The 19327-nt window shown below is 35.4% G+C and overlaps 2 protein-coding genes across 3 annotated transcripts in view; both read left to right on the forward strand.

Annotated features, from left to right (window-relative positions):
- Positions 1-4712, forward strand: part of topbp1 (DNA topoisomerase II binding protein 1) — a 40927-nt gene extending 36215 nt beyond the window's left edge. The window contains exons 27-28 of the mRNA XM_056450590.1: positions 2302-2463; positions 4475-4712. Coding sequence (XP_056306565.1) covers positions 2302-2463; positions 4475-4612 — 300 coding nt within the window. The 3' untranslated portion in view covers positions 4613-4712. The remainder of the gene's footprint in view (positions 1-2301; positions 2464-4474) is intronic.
- A 7748-nt stretch (positions 4713-12460) lies between these two features.
- tmem108 (transmembrane protein 108) overlaps positions 12461-19327 on the forward strand; it is a 138868-nt gene continuing 132001 nt past the window's right edge. Inside the window, exon 1 of one of the 2 annotated variants that reach the window (XM_056450866.1) lies at positions 12461-12598. The gene's annotated coding sequence lies outside the window, so the exon portion shown is untranslated. Of the gene's footprint in view, positions 12599-14957; positions 15095-19327 lie in introns of those variants that run through there. The other variant, XM_056450865.1, reaches the window with a different exon arrangement.

Genomic DNA, 19327 nt, shown 5'->3' on the forward strand with positions numbered 1-19327 from the left:
ATTTTGTGAATACAAGACCAGGGTCTGGATGTGTTAAAGTCTTTAAGTAGTTTGACTTGGGGAGAGATCCCTGAGGCAATGGCAACTTTCGCCCCTACCTAAGTGTCTTTACTGGGGCCTGACACGATATGAATTTCTTCACTAGTTATGCATAGAAACAAGAAATTTTGTGTACATGTCCAGGAGCTAAAAGCTTAACTCATAAATTAAAAACGAAATGAAATCTTAAATTTTAATTGTTTGGTAAACTCTCTCATATAAATACATCCACTAAAATATAAAAAATATCACTTTCGATAATTGTTATTGTACATAAATCATCTAACGTTCTAAATGTTAAGTCAAAATACCACTGAAATAAAACTACATTTAAGTTTAAATAAATAAATATATATATATATATACTGTGTGTGTATGTGTGTATATCTATCTATCTATCTATATATATATATATATATATATATATATATATATATATATATATATATATATATATATATATATATATATATATACTGTATATAAATACTGTATATAAACTAAATAAATATATATTTATATCAGGAAATAAGTAGATTGAATGATGGGCTCAAAAATATGTGGAGTTTTCTGCAGATTCTGTATGGGCTAAGTCATTAAAGATCTCACTCTAGTTTCTGGCAACATATGGCAATGAGGGCAGCAGTTGCTATAGTTACAGCATTTGACAGTAAATGGAACATGGCAAACCTCAGAGCCAACATTTGCTAAAACCCTAGTTGTATTATTGGATTTTGCTATAAATATCATCACAGAAAACCAAAAGCAAACCTAACTGAACATACAATGAACTATTCTTTTAGAGCAGGGGTGTCAAATTCCTGGAGGGCTGCAGCCCTGCAGAGTTTAGATCCAAACCTGCTTCAACACACTTACCTGTAGGTTTTAACCAGTCTAAAGGACTCATTTAGTTTGACCATGTGTTTTTAATTAGGGTTAAAGGTGCAGTATGTAAGTGTGACACACAGTGGTTGAACTAGGTATTGCACACCTGGTTCAAAACAAACGCAAACTCAGGGTGCCAGATTGATGACATCAACAGGGGCATGCATAACTATCGACCCTAAAGGCTGATTTAAGTCATGTTCTAAATAAAAGCAACGGCACGCGATAGAAGGAATATTTTCTATATTAAAATGAGTTTTGTCCTAACCAAGACCTGAAATTTATATTTTAGAAACGGCTTCTATTTCTTGAAGCTGAACAACAGGATAAACTAACAATGATCACCTCAGGTACACCTCATGTGCTTTATTAAGTGTTAAATGCTACATTTAATAATATTAAAGAGCTTTAATATGTATAAATTTGATTATAAACCTTACCATTTCATTAAGAGTGCAGTAAGTGCACTATTCTGTGCTTCTAAATGGCTGTATTTAAATTTCTGTCGTGTTTCGTCTGGCGCAAACAGCCTAATTGCTTATCACTGCAAACCTCAACACATAGCTTGTTGTTAGGGCACGGAGTAATTATGTAACCTGCTAACTTATTGTTTACTTTTGTAATATTTATATTATTTGATAATTAATAACCTCCTCATGCAGAACTCTGAAGCTGCGTTTCATTTCGGAGTCTGCTCCTGTCCACCGGAGGTTGCACTTTGGTTGTGGATGCACAATTTAAAAGCCTTCCTGACTGAATGAATGAAATACCCGGTTTTCCATCAAGGAAACTCAGGGTGCTGACATAATTGGCTGAACTGGCAGTGGGGGGTACCAAAGAACCAAAACAGACAAACAAGCAGACAGCCGTTCTGGCACATAACTCGCATTTTCAAAGCAGAATATCTGACTTCAACCTTGTTTTTCAGATAAACAAGAATGCTCACTTAGCATGTTTCTTTAATATCTGCAGACATATCATGGTATTTGTATGCTTTAGAAGTGTCAAAAACTTACATACAGCACATTTAAAGGTTAAAAACCAAACAAAAAATTCAAATCAAAAGCGAACACAAAGTAGCCGGCTGTAATTTTGCTGTATTTCTCAAATTTTCCAAAATATATGGATTATCAAATTATCAGACATATTTTCACAAGCAAATCCCATCCCTCTGTGGTGAGTGACAGTTACTGTTTAAATGACACTAAATTCTGCTTTGTTTACTGCTAAATGCTGCTTTGTTTATTTGTAATGGTAGAGGAAACACTGATTTCTATATATTAGTTTGATTTCCAGTGACCTTGCATGCTGTTGTTGCTCATTCATTGCTTTGTTGTTGTTAATTTTTCTTGTATTTCACCCTTTCCTGTTACCCAGGTGCTGCCAGATCCTTCTCCCTCACTGTTTAAAGAGACCACTCACCTGTTTGTGGATTTCAGTCGGTTAAAACCAGGTGATGTCAGAGTGGACATCAGTGAGGCTTCGGCTCATGGGGTCAAATGTCTTAAACCAGAATACATCGCTGATTATCTCATGCAGGTGAGAGGTGCTATTTGAGATGCAAATAAGATCTATGCAGCATGGTTTAACATTTTCACTCAATATCTCACTAATATTGGTGAGAAGAAGCTAAATAGTGTTATTTAAATAGTGTTATTATTAATGATAATTTTGTGCTTGTTTAGAAGGCAGCACAAAATAAATATATTTCTATAAATGATTCTAAAAAATGCTAATTGGTAATCACAAATGATATGCACCGGAATACAATTTATTTTAATGTCACCTATGTTAAATGTTAGATTATGTTAAATGTAAATCATTTATAATAGGCATTTACGCATTATGTAGACTTTATTTTACTTTATTATTTTGTCCAAAAACTGCAACTAAGTGGCTGTGAATGACCTTGCATCATTTATTCATTCAAATATTTTTAATAAATGATTTATAGAGAAAGGAAATTGCTGTTTGATGATAAAAGACACACTGATATGAGTTTATAGATAATGTTTTTATTGGCAAAACTGAGCAGAAAAAGACAATACAGTGTCTAAAATATATCATACTATTAACTTATTTACTGAATTGATGGTGAACTTGTTGCAAAATTTGGTCACACTTTATAATAAGGTTTCATTACTTACACATATAAATATGTATGAACAATACTTGTACAGGATTTATTAATCCTACTCAACGTTTCCAATGCATTATTAACATCTAAAATCATGCTTGTTTACGTTAGTTCTTACTCTGAGTTAACATGAACTAACAATGAACAACTGCATTTCCATCAACGTTAACTAACATGAGCAAATACTGTCATGGTGTCCGCGGGGTCTTAAAAAGTATTAAAAATTGATAAACCAATTATGAGAAAATTAAGGCCCTTTCAAAAAGTCTTTATCACGTTTTTACGAGATCTTACGTTTTGTTCAAATGTTGTCCAAAGTGTTTGACTCAAAAAAACATACATTTATTTTCCTCCTCTAATATTAACAACGGCGTGCTCGATCCACGTAATTAGTTCGGGTCGGGCGTGTCCGGCCAAGCTCCTCAGTCCAGGTGATGTCACGTAATTTGCGACAAACACAGGAAGGTGATGTGATGCTCTCCACATGTAGCGAAACCATAGAGCGAAACAGACAGATAAATGGGAAAATGTAAGTTAACGTACTCCTGGTTGGAGAAAGACGAGTTTAAACAGTGGCTGAAGCCTGTCGCTGAAAACAACCACATTATGTATTCTTTTAAGCTTTGTTTCCTCTGAGCTGATCTAAGTTCTGTTGTATGGTTGTGCTCCATTGATTTATTTAACTACAACTGTTTATTAACAACTGTTTAAGTTAAAGGTTGATACTGATTAGAACTTAAAGTGGCAATGAGGACTTCAAATATTCGGAGGTCTTAAAGTCTTAAAAAGGTATTGAAATTACCTTTAGGATTCCTGTATATACCCTGTGCAGTGTTTCTTATCCACGTTCCTGGAGGACCACCAACACAATTTTTAGATGTCTCCTTTTACACACCCATTGCAGACTTTTCAGTCTTCTAATGAGCTGATGATCTGAATGACAACATTATTGTAAAGTGGTACCCATCAATATTTATCCCAATATCTTACATTTAAGAAGCATTAAACTGAATCAAGGCACTACAAGTTGTTCTGCATCACGCTAGTCACCAAATGACTATGAACTAATTAAGTTAATGTGTTAAACCGACAGCCCTAATTAAATTCAGCCCTTATTCATTTCTATTGTAATATTTAAACTGTAATCTTTAAGAAAAACTATTTAAAAAGTTTATGAAAAGTAATCTGGTTGATGGTATTTATGATTCTTTTATAATTGTATATTTATTAAGCAATAAGTAAGTTCTTTGTTATACTGCTTAATTGTGCAGTCCAGCACCGGATATTAATGTACCAGAGGCAATCATGTGGAAATCCCATAACAGCGATTCCTTGTTCCGTTGCTCTGAATTGGTTTTTTAGAGTTAATAGCTTTGCTTATTGAATGCGTTTGAAATTTATTTTTTTTTCCAGGAACCGTCTCCTTCAATGGGCGCTTACTATCTTCCTGGAGCAGCTGCCAATGAATCAGAGAAGGTTGTAGATGCATCTTCACGCAAACGGAAAGCCTCTGGGGACATGTCTACATTGAAGAAAAGCCGTATGAGATGAAACCCTCCTACTTCATGCTCAAGTTAAATATTTAAGTCATTTTACATTACATTGTACATGAATTCTGGTTTGTCAATAAAAAAATTATTCAGAATGTGAAGCATGGTCCAAGAATACTGAAGTCATTCAGGATCTGGCCTGATTTTAAAAAGAAAAATAGTATGATTTCAGGCCCATAGCCAGTGGGGAATTTCCAGAAATTGTCTCATACATCAGCTTATTTGTCCTATTTTAATAGCTTTGCCATCATTCATTCATTCATTTTCTTTTCGGCTTAGTCCCTTTATTAATCCGGGGTCGCCACAGCGGAATGAACCGCCAACTTATCCAGCACGTTTTACACAGGGGATGCCCTTCCAGCTGCAACCCATCTCTGGGAATCATCCACACACACACTCACTCACACTCATACACTAGGGAAAATTTAGCTAACCCAATTCACCTGTACCGCATGTCTTTGGACTGTGGGGGAAACCGGAGCACCCGGAGGAAACCCACACGAACACAGGGAGAACATGCAAACTCCACACAGAAACGCCAACTGACCCAGCCGAGGCTCGAACCAGCAACCTTTTGCTGTGAGGTGACAGCACTACCTACTGCGCCCCTTGTCACCCACTTTGCCATCATAGAGAACGAAGAAGAATCTGACATACGCAAAGTCATCTTTCACTACTGACTGACTGTATTGTTGTAAAATAATAAAAACATTTTACAAGTAACTTTTATTCTAACGAAAGAAAAAAAAAGACCAATTAAAAGGCGTGAAGCACCAGAAGTTAATTTTGAAGTATAGAAAAGTATATTTTTATACTAATTAGGCTATTGTTGCAATACATAATTTTGTTTTATGTACTTTTTACGAGAGGCTAGAAAAATCAGGAAGATATACTCCAGGGTGCGCAAACCTTTTCATATGAAGAGCCAAAATCCAAATATTGAGAGCCGTGGGCCGAAAATAAATATATCAAACTATATTACATTGAAATTGCCATGCGTAATTTTCTTATTCATTTAATTTTAAGTATTTAGAGATAAATAGAAATCATATTAAGTAAAGCAGTATAACTTTAATTATAACATATTGCAATAAAATCAATCACATTTATAACAGAGTAGTTCAATGCAGAATACACTAGTCAAGAATCTGCCTTTGCCTTGATTTGTTCACCAAAGTCTCTGCATTGTCCTCTATCCGTCAGGTGACCGTATGTACATTAAAACTAAATATATGATTAATTTAGACTGTTTCAATTGAAACATTTATTTTCAGATAGCTGTTTTGTAGTTTAACAATAAAACAAACCAATAAAAAGTTACATACAATTTGAAATGACAATCTCTAAACCATCCCTATCTTTCTCCCTCTCTTCTCAGATGGCATGGTGGGGCAAATCAAAGGTTGCTATGGGCCAACTTTGGCCCACGGGCCCTAGTTTTGGCATCTCTGCTTTACACTATTATTATTATTAGTAGTAGTAGTAGTATATTATTACATTTAAATGTTTTAATTGGACAAATCCGACTGAGTAAAGTTGAATATGCAGGCTAGTTTATTGTTTGCCTAATAAATGACAATAGGCTACATGGCTTTAATTGGCAGTTTTCATTAAAAACTTCAGCAGATAGTTTTTTCCCTAATGATGTGTGATGTGATAAATTTGTATTTTAAGAATATGTATAAATACTTTTTTTTCATATTTCTTTATTATAAATCTTTAGGAAATGTTTTTGGTAAATCAAAAAGTGTGGTTATGATAACCACCCGGCAAGCTAATCCAAAAAAAAAGTGCTGTCACTAAAATGCAGTATGTATATTTATTAGTTTTATAGATGAATTACTGCAAGCAGGTCCAGTTTTGAAGATAAAAGAACCACCCCTTTCACCAGGCTGGCTACAGGCCTGGATTAACCAGAATCAAAACCAGAATTTTAGACATCCTCATATGTACTACCACTTTCTGTCCTGCAGAGGGAGCATTCTTCACGTAATAGAAAGGCGCTTATTAGTCATTCCATTCATTCAATTATTTTTAGCTTAGTCCCTTTATTAATCTGGAGTCGCCACAGTGGAATGAACCACCAACAAATCTTATTTGTAAATTCAAAATACAATTCATAAATGTATATATCCAATTCATTTGGTGAATTATGTGAAGAGTTCAGATGCAAAACCCTCTAAATTCATCAGACCTTTTTTTGTAAATGACCATTTTCTATCAGGCTGCTAAAATTAGGCTCAGAAGTTTCATTTTATATGTAATGATAAGGTTATTAGCTAGTAAATAAAATAACTTTTTTCATAAATGTCACTTTAGACAATTCTTTGGTTTTTTAACAAGGTAAATTTTCTTTTGCGTCAAAACCAGCTAAATCCACCTCTGCTTTTTATGCAAAACCCTCTAAATCCACCTATTGGAACAAGAAAGTGTAATTAGTTGAAAATCACAAGATGCAATTACAAATTATTTTCCAAACATAAAACACTCTACACAAACCACATAAAATAAAAAATACATCTGTACAAGTGGCGGTTTATTCCATTGTGATAAACCAGGGAAAAAGCAGAAACATTAAAACTCACATAAATTAAATCTTTATCGGTTGTCATTTCTGATATTTGGGATTTAGATTTAATATAAGTAGAGCAATGTAAACATTGTAAACATTGTAAACTAAGCTTGGTAGATTCAAATATTGTAGTGTAAAACATTATGAAACATCCATATTTGCATTGTCCATTAATATAAAAAGCTTATCAGACATATAGGTAATATGAAGTAATACAAATAATGTGTAGTTTTATACATTATATTTGTCTTAAAAAAAGCTTAAATTAGCAAATAAAACACAAGGTAGGCCTACTGGGCAAAAAGGGGATGCCTCTCAGACAATTTTAGAAGCTGTCATTCATTCATTCTCACCATACTTAAGGTCTTGGCTCCTTGTTTATCCTCATAGCAGGGATAAAAGAACAGCACCTTAACTCTTAAGTCTTTTGTGAAACGCTGTTGCAGTTTAATGTATAGTAGATCGGACTCATTCAAAGTAGCGTCGCTGTGCAAACAAACGTTATGAATGCATGGTACACTTCCGACTGTACATTGAGTTTTCTTTTTCTTGTAATGCACAGAGTTTTGAGGTACAGGACATTTTTATTTGCCATTCATGGAGAGTCGGACAAGCTCATCCAATTCCCCAAACTCCGTCTTGTAAAATCGAAATCAAAAGTGGAATAAAACTGTCCTCATAAAAGCCGGAGTATCAGCGTGCTGCTACATTGAAAACATATGATTCGATTCGTGCCTTCTGGTTGGTTGTTGGAATATAGTGGCTTTTGCTGTCAAAGCAAAGTAGCGTTTAGCGGCTTATGCCAACAAACTGCTATTTCTGAATGCGCTTGTCTCACTTTTGGCGGAAGTGGCATTTGGCAGCTTTTGCATCTGAACTCTTCATGTATATTTTTTTTACTTGTAAATTCACAAAGTCTGTTTTAAATTCACGAATTTGATTTGTGGATTTATGAATTGTTTTAAATTTACAAATTGTATTTTGTAAACATGAAGTGTGCTGTGCATGTTTGCATTTTCGCAAATGTGTTATTTTTGACACTAATCTGGCTCCATAATTTAATCCCATTTAAATGTGGTTCTTAATTCAGTTCAGCACTATACATTCAGTGAATCCCCCGAGAGCGTAACAAGTAATTACATTTCCTAAAGGTGTTGCTTACAGTCCCTGTTTGACACCTGGTGCAATGCCTCCTTACAGAACAAACATCAGAATCTTCTGTCTGCAGCAACCGTTCAGTTACTAGTGGCAACAAGTGCACAGAGAGTTTTTTTTTTACGTACTTTATATAATTTTGTGCTGCTGTTTGACTTATGTCATACAAACATTTAAGATTGTTATGACTTTGCCAGATATACATATCTTAAAGGGATCTAATAATTCTCTTTCTGTAGTAACAATATGAATAATAATATATTTTTTATGCTTAAACCATTTTTGCAGTGCCATTTTCTATTTTGTTTTTCTCAGTTAAGCTCATTTTAAAATTATAATTCACCCCCCCTCCCCTCTCTCTTTCTTTAAATGACAGATATTTGTTTAAGTGTGCATGGAATCCCTTGATGCCTGTCACACACATTCACTTCATGCAGTAACTGGATTTGCTGGAGAAGTCTGGTGGCCTACATGGGCATGTAAATGATTTATCCTGGTGATGGCTAAGCCTGCCACCAGCCGACTACTGAGACCAGGGGGTTAAACCCCAGTCTCAAAGCCAGAGGATTACCAAGTTGGATCCCCCATTTGTCACAGGAGCAATGGTTATGGGGGAAGGGGCTTTTCTGAAGGCTTTTTTTTCACTTAAGAGGACATATCTGCTATCACCTTTTGTCTTTGTATTTTAGCACTTGTTTCTTTGCCTTAGTACTGAATGAGCATTTAAATGTGCTGTAAATGAATGTTTCAGCTCAAACTCCTCCCCTGTGACTGCTGGTGTAGATAAAACCCCTTTGTTCCTTGCTTGTCTACGAGAGTGATATTGGGACCAGTACAAGCTAATGAGAATAAGCCACCCTGCTGCGACCTCTATCTGATAGCAATGCCATGTTACTGTGGTAATAAGAGGCCATGTTGTAAGCACTGTGACCGATGCAGGTCATTGAAAATTTCCATAAGGTATAAATAGGGACTATGCTACTGCAATTACAAAAGTGGAACAGAGTGTCCCCTTTGTTACCGGCTACAATCAGGACAGTTGGCTATTGTTGTTAAAGCAGTGTTAATAGTCAAATTGGTAAGCTTACTGGGTTAAAAAAAAAAAAAAATCATTGCTCTGTTAAACATAATTTGAGAAATAATTAAAAAAGAAAAAAAAAGCACCGTCCATGAGCTAATCTGAAGGCCACAACGTTTGGAGGTCTGTTGATACTGTATTGACTCTGCAGAAAGTTGGCAACTTCTGCACACTGTGTGTCTCATCATTTGCTAACCCCACACTGCTTTTACGTGGTCTACCACTTCAGGAGTTGCTGTTGTTCCCAATTGCTTCCACTTTGTTATAATCTCACCAACAGACTATCGCATAACTATATAATAGTAGTAGGAAGGAATTTTCACGAATGCACTTTGCACAGATTGTACCACACTTGAATTGTCCTGAGAGTGCATACATACATACATACAGTCAGTGGTGTAAAGTAGCAAATTACTTAAAATATTTAGTAGTTTTTTTTAGGAATTGTAATTTATTAAGTAGTTTTAAAAATGTGTACTTTTACTTTCCCTTGAGTACATTTTTAGTTATGTATCAGTACCTTTACTCCACTACTTCAACATGCAGTCACTATTTATTTCTTGTCTATGGCGATTGGCTAATGTAGTAAAATCAGTCCTGTGATTCCTGTCCAATCAAATCACACATAGAAAGTAAATCGCATCATACTGAACAACCTCAAGACATGGGTGCTTTTAGGAAGGCAGAACAAACTAAGAAAGGAAAAAAAGAATGAATGAATGAATGAATGAAAGAAGGAACAAAAGAATGAATAAACGAATGAATGAGCAAACAAATGAAGGAAGGAACGAACAAACGAATTAATGAAGGACAGAACGAACAAACGAAGGAAGAAAGGATGGAAGGAATGAACAAATATAGGAAGATCCAGCCTTACCTCATGAGAAGACGTAAGTATTTTGCGTTTTGTCAGTTTTGTGGCTAATTCGTATGAATTCGTACGAGTTCAGTCGTACGAAATTGTACGATTTTAAAAAAGAGGCGTGGCACCTAACCCCACCCCTAAACCCAACCGTCATTGGGAGATGAGCAAATCGTACTAAATTGTACGAATTAGACTGTATGAATTCATACGAATAACCCACTAAATCAAAAAGTTACGAATTGCCATGAGATTGTGTTGGAAGAACACTAAATGCACTACAAAATGTTATGTTTACACATCCCTGCACAATCTGCATGTAAACGCATCAACTTTTCACAGTGTACTACCCGAGTACTTTTAAAAGGGTTACTTTTTACACACATTTTGAGTACGATGTTTTTACAGATGCTTTTACTTGCACTACATTTTTGGGCAATTGGTACATTTACTTGCGTATGATTTTCAGTACTCTTTCCACCACTTTATACAGTATACATTCTTACATACAGGGGTTGGACAATGAAACTGAAAGCGACTGGTTTTAGACCACAATAATTTATTAGTATAGTGTAGGCCTCCTTTTGCGGTCAATGCAGCATCGTTTCATCTTGGGAATGATAGATACAAGTCCAGCAGAGTAACCAGAGGAATTTTGAGCCATTCTTCTTGCAGAAAAGTGGCTCGGTCACTACGTGATGCTGGTGGAAGATTATGTTTCCTGACTCGCTTCTCCAAAACACCCCAAAGTTACTCAATAATATTAAGGTCTGGTGACTGTGCGGGTCATGGGAGATGTTCAACTTCACTTTCATGTTCATCAAACCACTCTGTCACCGGTCTCGCTGTGTGTATTAGAGCATTATCATGCTGATACATGGCACAGCCTTCAGAAAGCTGTTTGATCATTTGGGTGCAAATGGTCCTCCAGAAGGGTTCGGTAGTCCTTGGCAGTGACACACACATCTAGCACAAGTATTGGGCCTAGGGAATCCCATGATATTATAGCCCAAACCATCACTGATCCACGTAAGTAAAGGTGGACTTATCTCCATTGAATGTCACCCTTGAAATGGACATTTGGTATGAGTGACCAAAGGCTTGGCAGGCAAAGGCAGCCTGACCATGTATTTTGACCCTGTGGAGCTTCCAACAAACAGTTTTGGTGGAAACAGGAGAGTTGTTTAATTCGCAGTGAGTTGAGCAGCTGTGGGTTTAGTTTTTTAAATACAATCTGGTTTAGCACCCAGACATATAAGGTACTGTGGACGCAAGAGGAAGATGTCTGAAAGTGTTCAGACAGCTTCCTTTTGCGTCCACAGTACCACATATTTGATGTTGTTTGTCCTTTTTATGGTATGCTGGCATCCTGGATACCGTGGCTCTAGATGCATTTACAAATACAAGCTTCTCGGTCAGAGATGTGCCAGCAAGACAAACACCAACAATTTGTCCTCTTTTGAACTCTGTCTTTTGATTTTTTTTTTTTATAAACCATTTTAAGGTCAAAATTATTAGCCCCTTACAGCTATATTTTTTCCCATAGTCTACAGAACAAACCATCGTTATACAAAAACTTGCCTAATTATCCTAACTTGCCTAATAACCCTAATTAATCCATTTAAGCATTTAAATGTCACTTTAAGCTGTATAGAAGTGTCTTGAAAAAAATATCTAGTAAAATATTATTTACTGTCATCATGGTAAAGATAAAATAAATAAGTTATTAAAACTATTATGATTAGAAATGTGTTAAAAAGAATTGGGAAAAATAAACAAGGAGACTAATAATTCAGGGGGGCTTGTTTTTCTAATTCTACACTTTTTACTTAAGCATGTTGGTGTGGTTCTCGAGGGTAACCTGTCATCATCCAGTTGCTTAAATATAAGAGTAATTCAAGTTAAACCACTAGAGACAGAATAACCCTCTCAGCCTAGTTCCCTAAATGCTCACTTGCTGTTGCAGCAATATGTACTCATTATTATTCTGTGTCCGTATGCAGTCTACAAAACAGTCTTAAAGAGCCGGTCTGACCGACACGCACCGTCATTAACCGTCTGATTTCACTCATCCACCTGCTGCCTGCCTGGTGCCTTCATCTATGATCTAAACAGGCTATCCTCTGAATTTGGGGAGGTGGGGCGGTGTTGGATTGGCTTCAGATGCCTGGATGGAGGCAGGGGAGGGTTTAACTGACCGCTCCGCTCATGTGACAGTCTGATACCGTGCGGGAAGCATGTGCGCGATGGACCGGTGACGCGGCGGCTTTAATGAGCCGGTTCTGCTGAAAACAAGAGGATTCGGACTATACCCCTTTAGGTAAATCAAAACACCTTATTCACCGCGTTATTTACTGCATGTCGCCGCACGGATCGTCTTTGCGTTCGTTATGACAATGTTAATTACGCATTTGCTTGGTGTTGGAGCTCATAAGATGACATAAGTGTTAGAAATGATTGTTAGTATGGCTCAGTTTTTAAATGTTTTTTTTTTTGTGTGTGTGTGTTTGCTCGGTCTGCACTCTCCAGTGAAAGATGCTGTTTGGTTCTCCTTGCTGTGTTAACTGATGTGATTTCTACAGAGTCATGGATAAGGTGCGGGAATCAGAGGGAATCGATTCATGGTTCCATAACAGTCCCATGAGCAATTCTTTGGTATTTGGAGGAATACTGTGTGCTTGTCATGTACTGACCTCAGAAATCTGAGCTGGAGTGATTTGTGGGTTTCAGACATTCAACATAAATTAACAGTTTTGTACAACATTTCAAATGTTCTCCATTGAAACATTTTGGGGTTGAAGACAATTTAGTACTTATTGCCTATGTTGACCAGTAATTAAAAGAATGGAAGAATTGTGATCTCAGACAAGTTTTACACAATATTTCATTAAAATATGTAGGTAGTTAGTAGTAGTAGTAGTACATTTTATTTTATAATTTTTTGCATTAAACAGAACTCAAAATATGTTGGCATGGTAACAGCCAGTCAGCACTGGTTTGGGGCCTTTATGTTTTAAAGGGGTAGTTAAATCTAATAATGTATTTGTTTCTTCAGTAGAATATTAAAAAAGATATGAGAAATATGAATCACATCATGAGTCTTGTGGCCTGTTGTAAATCACAAACGGCTATTGGCATTTTGAGAATTAAAAAGTTACATAAATAAAACAAAAACAATAACATAATACTTTCTAATGATGCAAAAACATTGATTTGTGTAAAATATTTACAATGTACTGATGTAGGTCTATCAAACTTGTGAAATCTGAAAAGTGTTCTCAACAGAGATTGTGCTTGTTAATATAATCTTACCCATTAACAACTCATTAACGTAATATAAGTGCTTCTGGTTATTTACAAATAGTCTACTTTGTAGCCTAATACAATTTACAGAACATCAAAATTTTGGGTTACTTTTAGATACATTTTTAACATACCATTCTGATTTGAACTATTGTTAATATAATTTAATACTTAGGCCAGGGGTGCCCAAACCTTTTGTTAAGAAGGGCCAAAAACCAAACTTAACTAAGGCCAGTGGGCCGAAGGTAAATATAGCTGCCTCTGGTAATTTCCTAATTTATTTCATAAATTAAAAAATAAATCGAAAACATTGCTTTATATTAACTAATACAGCATATTTATAAACATTTTATAACAAACGTATTGCAATAATACAATAAAAACATAAACAATCTCATTTATAACAGGAGTTACATGAGTTTTTGCCTTTGCTCACCAAAGTCTTCTATTTGTCGAGTGACATTGTTTACAATTTAAAAAATCTGATTCATTAAATTGAAACAGGATTTTTTTTGTAGCTCATCAATAAAACAATCAAACAAACAAAAAAGGTTATGTCGACTTAGAAATGACGATCTCCTTTAAAGGCGCCTCTCCATCATTCTCACTCTCTTTTCAGATGGGACGGTGGGCCAAATCAAAGGTTACAATAGGCCAACTTTTGCGTGCAGGCCCTACTTTGGGCATCTCAGACATAGGCTATTTTTATTGTTCTTTTGTTATTGTTTTTGTTTACTAAATATTGAATTGTAAATTAAATTAGGCAATATTTTAATGCCAATAGTGTGAAAATTCAATGAAGGAACATCTACAAGACAAAAAAGTAATCTATTTAAATATTTAAAATGTAATATCTAATTAAAATTAAATAAATAAGCCACTGATTATGGACAATATTTACAAAGAGACCTACTCATAAGATTGGTGAATCGAACTGTATTAATAATATAGCTAATTCAAATACATTGGCTACGTTAAGAATACGGTTCAAAAGAGTCATTGGTTCGAGAGTCGGACCACACTGGTGGTTCTGTAGATTCAGACTCAAGAGCGGTGTTGATGTGCTACAGAATAGAAATGCAGAAAACACTTCTTGTTCGTTTGGCCAACATTCCTTATGGTTCTAAATGGAACTGAATAAGAGTTATCGATCCCAAAACTACGTAATTTATAACGACTAAACTAATTGTTTATTCGTTCAAATTCTCTCTCTCTCTCTCTCTCTCTCTCTCTCTCTCTCTCTCTCTCTCTCTCTCTCTCTCTCTCTCTCTCTCTCTCTCTCTCTCTCTCTCTCTCTCTCTCTCTTTCTCTCTCTCCCTCCCTCCACAAACACACGCGGGGTTTCAGCCTGTATTTATTGTGAGCTGCCGCTGAAGTGTTGGGGACGATTAACGGCATTAGCACCCCTGAAACATCGTTGTGTTTCGTTGTCAGGATACTGAGGATTTTACGCTGATAAACATCATGTTATGCTACAGGCGTTTTTGATCGTTTTCCTTCATATTATTACAAGGTAAGACACATTAGAACTTCCTTTAAATAACTGAATGGATAACACACGGCTACACCTGCACATAAACTGTGATTTGCGGGAAAACTAATAAGATGGCAGCCTGCGTTTAATTGAGAGATTATTAAAACTAGACTACAATTAAGTGTAATCAGTTTCTCAACATCTACTAGTTATACCTTTTTTACTTGTTTGTATTGATGTCAATGGCACCATAATAACAAAGTTGTTGTATTGTTTGCAAAAATTAATAGCTACATGAAATGGCTTGTAGATGTTTTGAATAGTGTTTGGCAATGTGTGATTCATGTTAACTGTCAATTGTTTTTGTTTGTTGTTTGTTAGACCCATGTGACATGTGTACTGCCTATTCTTGGCCAGGACTCTCTTGTAAAAGAGATTTTAATCTCAATGTGTCTTTCCTGGTAAAATAAAAATTATAATAATAATAATAATTAAAATAATAAAATCTCAAGCTTTACCAAGTAGCCATTTAGGCTATTGATATGTCAGGTAAATATTTAAATAACAACCTAAAACAATGAAAATAATATAAATATCCGAAATATATACAAACGTAAATACTTTCATAAAGCCTACATTTTATATTGATTCACAAAAAAAAAATCTTACTAATATGTCATTGTATAACCATTGTTTATGCCAAAAATCTTTTCTGGCTCTAACAAGAATCATTTGATGGCATATTAAGAGCTTATACCAGTCAAGCAACAAATTACCAAGTATGCTTTAGTTTAAAATCATTTGCGGGTTTACTTAACCAGCATGATGTTTTTAATAGTATTTTAATAAGTATCCTATAATATATATTTTAAATTTTTATAAAAACATATTTTGGTCTGTTTATGTTTTCTGTGTTTATAAAAACAATTTTGCTCAATTATTATTTGATGTTGACACCAAGAACATCACATTATTTAAGTATCCCCCCCATTTTTTTTTATAATGGCTGGCATCCAAAAAAGTATATTCTGAAAATTCAACATTATATTCATTATCTTTTATTTATTAGATGCTTTTCTTCGAAATGATTTGAATTCAGGCTTGATTCTAAAACTTTTTCGGCAAACCAATTGTATATGTGATCCCTGGGAATCCAACCTCTGACCTCGCCATTGACCATGTTCTACAGCAACACAATCTGAAGGCTAGAAAACAGATTGAATGTTTCCTTTACCCTGCGGCTCATTCATTAATATTCAGTTCTAAATAATGAGGCAACTCTCTTAAAGCTGGAGACCATTGCAAAGGCTCCTCTCCATAAAGATGCTCTATTTGTGAGCACTGAACGTTCTTTTTTTGTGTGTGGTGAACAGTAAATGTTTAGAAGTGCAGGGTCATTAAAAGTTGGTCGCCAGAGAGCATTGTGAATGGAATGTTAGTCAAAGTCCTTAACCGAACACCCCCAACTATATGCTTTGTTCTAGAGGACAATTCCCCTGCTGGTTTGGCCAATGGGGATTCAGAGGGAGGGAGTCGGGTCTTGGGTCAAGTGGCGAGACACTGACATGTGTAGCTTACAACTTGTTCAGAAAGGGTCACCTGGGATGAGGCTGTTGAGCAGTGAGTGTCTGCTGAAAAGCGGAGGAGGACCTGTGATTCTTTCAGGGCAAAAGGCCATCACCTTTTTAGTGTCCACTGGTTAACTTGCTGGAGGGCAGCATCCTTATCTGGGCTAGTTTTTCTGTAAACATTGCATTCTTTAGTAATTACTGTGTCTGAAAAAAGACAGCGTGTTTTTTTTAGTTTACATGGGATTTTGTTGGTTCCAATGCAGGGTGAAAGGGGGTTTGCTGTTGTTATAATTATTTTCTTTTGTCTTCACCTTTGAATGGTATTATGTAGGATCAAAAGTGTGGGGTTAGAAAGATTTTATTATTTACTTCTTTTTTTAACTATAATTATTTGTGTTTTATTCATTCATTCATTTTTTTTCGGCTTAGTCTCTTTATTAATCTGGGGTTGCCAGAGCGGAATGAACCGCCAACTTATCTAGCATTTGTTTTTATGCAGCGCATGCCCTTCCGGCCGCAACCCATCTCTGGGAAACACATACACACTTAATCACACGCACATACACTAAAGATAATTTAGCCTACCCAATTCACCTGTACAGCATGTCTTTGGACTGTGGGGGAAACCGGAGCACCCGGAGGAAACCCACATGGACGCAGGGATAGCATGCAAACTTTACACAGAAATGCCAACTGACCCAGCCGAGGCTCGAACCATCGACCTTCTTGCTGTGAGGCGACAGCACTACCTACTGCGCCACTGCGTCGCCTATTTGTGTTTTATTTTCTTAGAAATTAAAAGTTTTATTTAGCAAGAAGGCATTATTTTGATCAAATCTGAACATAAAAAGAAATAATATATACACGTATAATAAGATAAGAATTGTTTAAAAATGTAGTGGTAACACTTTATTTTGATGGTCCAATTGAGTTTAGTAGACTGTCTGCTTAATATCTGTTGATACTGCTCCTTCAACAGACATTTAATTGACTATAAGAAACCTTGCAAGTACGTCAACTTACACTAACCCTAACCGTAACCTCTAATGAGGATAAGTTGGCATGTAGATGCAATGTAACTTAAATTCAACAAACGGGCCATCAAAATATAGTGTGACCAATTTACTTTATATTTTGCTGATTTAGTACATTGTAAAACCCAATAAGTTAAGATAACTCAAACCATTTGAGGAAACCGACTGCAACAAATCATTTAAGTTAAAAAACTAATTGTAATGAATACTGCAAACTTAATCTGTTTGATTAAACAAAGCAATTTGAGGAAAGTAAAGCTAATAAAACTAATAAATGAAGAGAACTCAAACCAACTGAGTACTGTAAAACCCAATAAGTTGAGGCAAGTTAAACTGTTTAAGGAAACCGATTGCTACAAACCATTTGAGTTAATAATCGATATGAGTACTGTGAACTTACTCCATTTAAGTTGAAGTAATGAGGTATTTAATTAACTCATTACCTTCAACACCGAGTTCAAAACTCTTTTCAAATGAGCTGAAATAACTTTTTGTAAATTTTGAGTTGACTACACTCATTTCATTTGATAAAGTTGATTGTTAACAGTGTATGAGTAAAATGTTATTAACGGTTTTGTTAATAGTTAGAATGTTTATATTTGTGAAGTTTTACAAACTAATTTCGAGAGAAGCATGTGATATGATGCGACTGGTTTCTCATCTGTAATCATTAGAAAGTTAATCGGATTATTCAAAACTCGCTATAAATAGCTCGTCTAGTATTACTCACTTATCTTCGTTTTTTGAAGAATCCACCCCATCTCCCCCTTTACCAAGGGGAGCTCTAGAGAACTACCTGATCATATACCCCCTTACATGCTCATTGACCAGGCATTATCTCTGAGCTCAGGGTTCTCTCCTGGGACAGCATGCCAAACCTGCTATTAATATCAAGCAATATAACTCTTGAATTGTATTTATAGTAATTGGTGTAGTTTGTCTTTTTCAAAAAATTATATTTATGTTTTATGTTTGGGGTTTTCTTTTTTTACTGTAGTTTTCGCACATCAAGTTAAGCTGAAGGAGAATAAGAAACATGTTTTAGGCAACTAGTTGAAATAAGAAATTTTTTTAACTGTATGGATTCATTACATTCATTAAGTTCCTTATTAAATCAGAGGTCGCCACAGCGGAATGAACTGCCAACAATTCTGGCATATGTTTTACGCAGCGGATGCCCTTCCAGCCACAACCCATTACTGGGAAACACGCATCCACACTCATGCACTTCAGCTAATTTAGTTCATCCCATTAATCTATAGCATGTCTTTGGACTGTGGGGGAAATCAAAGCACCCAGAGGAAACCCACGCCAACACGGGGAGAACATGCAAAACAGTCATTTGTTTTTCATTTATATCCATTATTAATAGCTTATTTAAGTTTTAAGGTAGGCTATAGCCTATTTTTTACAGTGCATGATTGACTGCTTCTTCAAATACAGGGAATATACTTATTTATCTTATTTGTGTTTAATTCGATGGAATAAACATTGACATGGCCATTTTTCAGAAAATAGCCAGTTTACTTCATTAAAAAAATATGTTATGTTTGTTTAGCCTACACAGGCTATTAAATTATATTTTATTGATTTATTTAAACTATATTAAATTAAATTACAACCTGTATTTTACCATTCGTTTTGGCTTTAACAGTTTATTGATAACT

The sequence above is a fragment of the Danio aesculapii genome, chromosome 24 (assembly GCF_903798145.1).
Source record: "Danio aesculapii chromosome 24, fDanAes4.1, whole genome shotgun sequence".
Taxonomy (NCBI): Eukaryota; Metazoa; Chordata; class Actinopteri; order Cypriniformes; family Danionidae; genus Danio; species Danio aesculapii.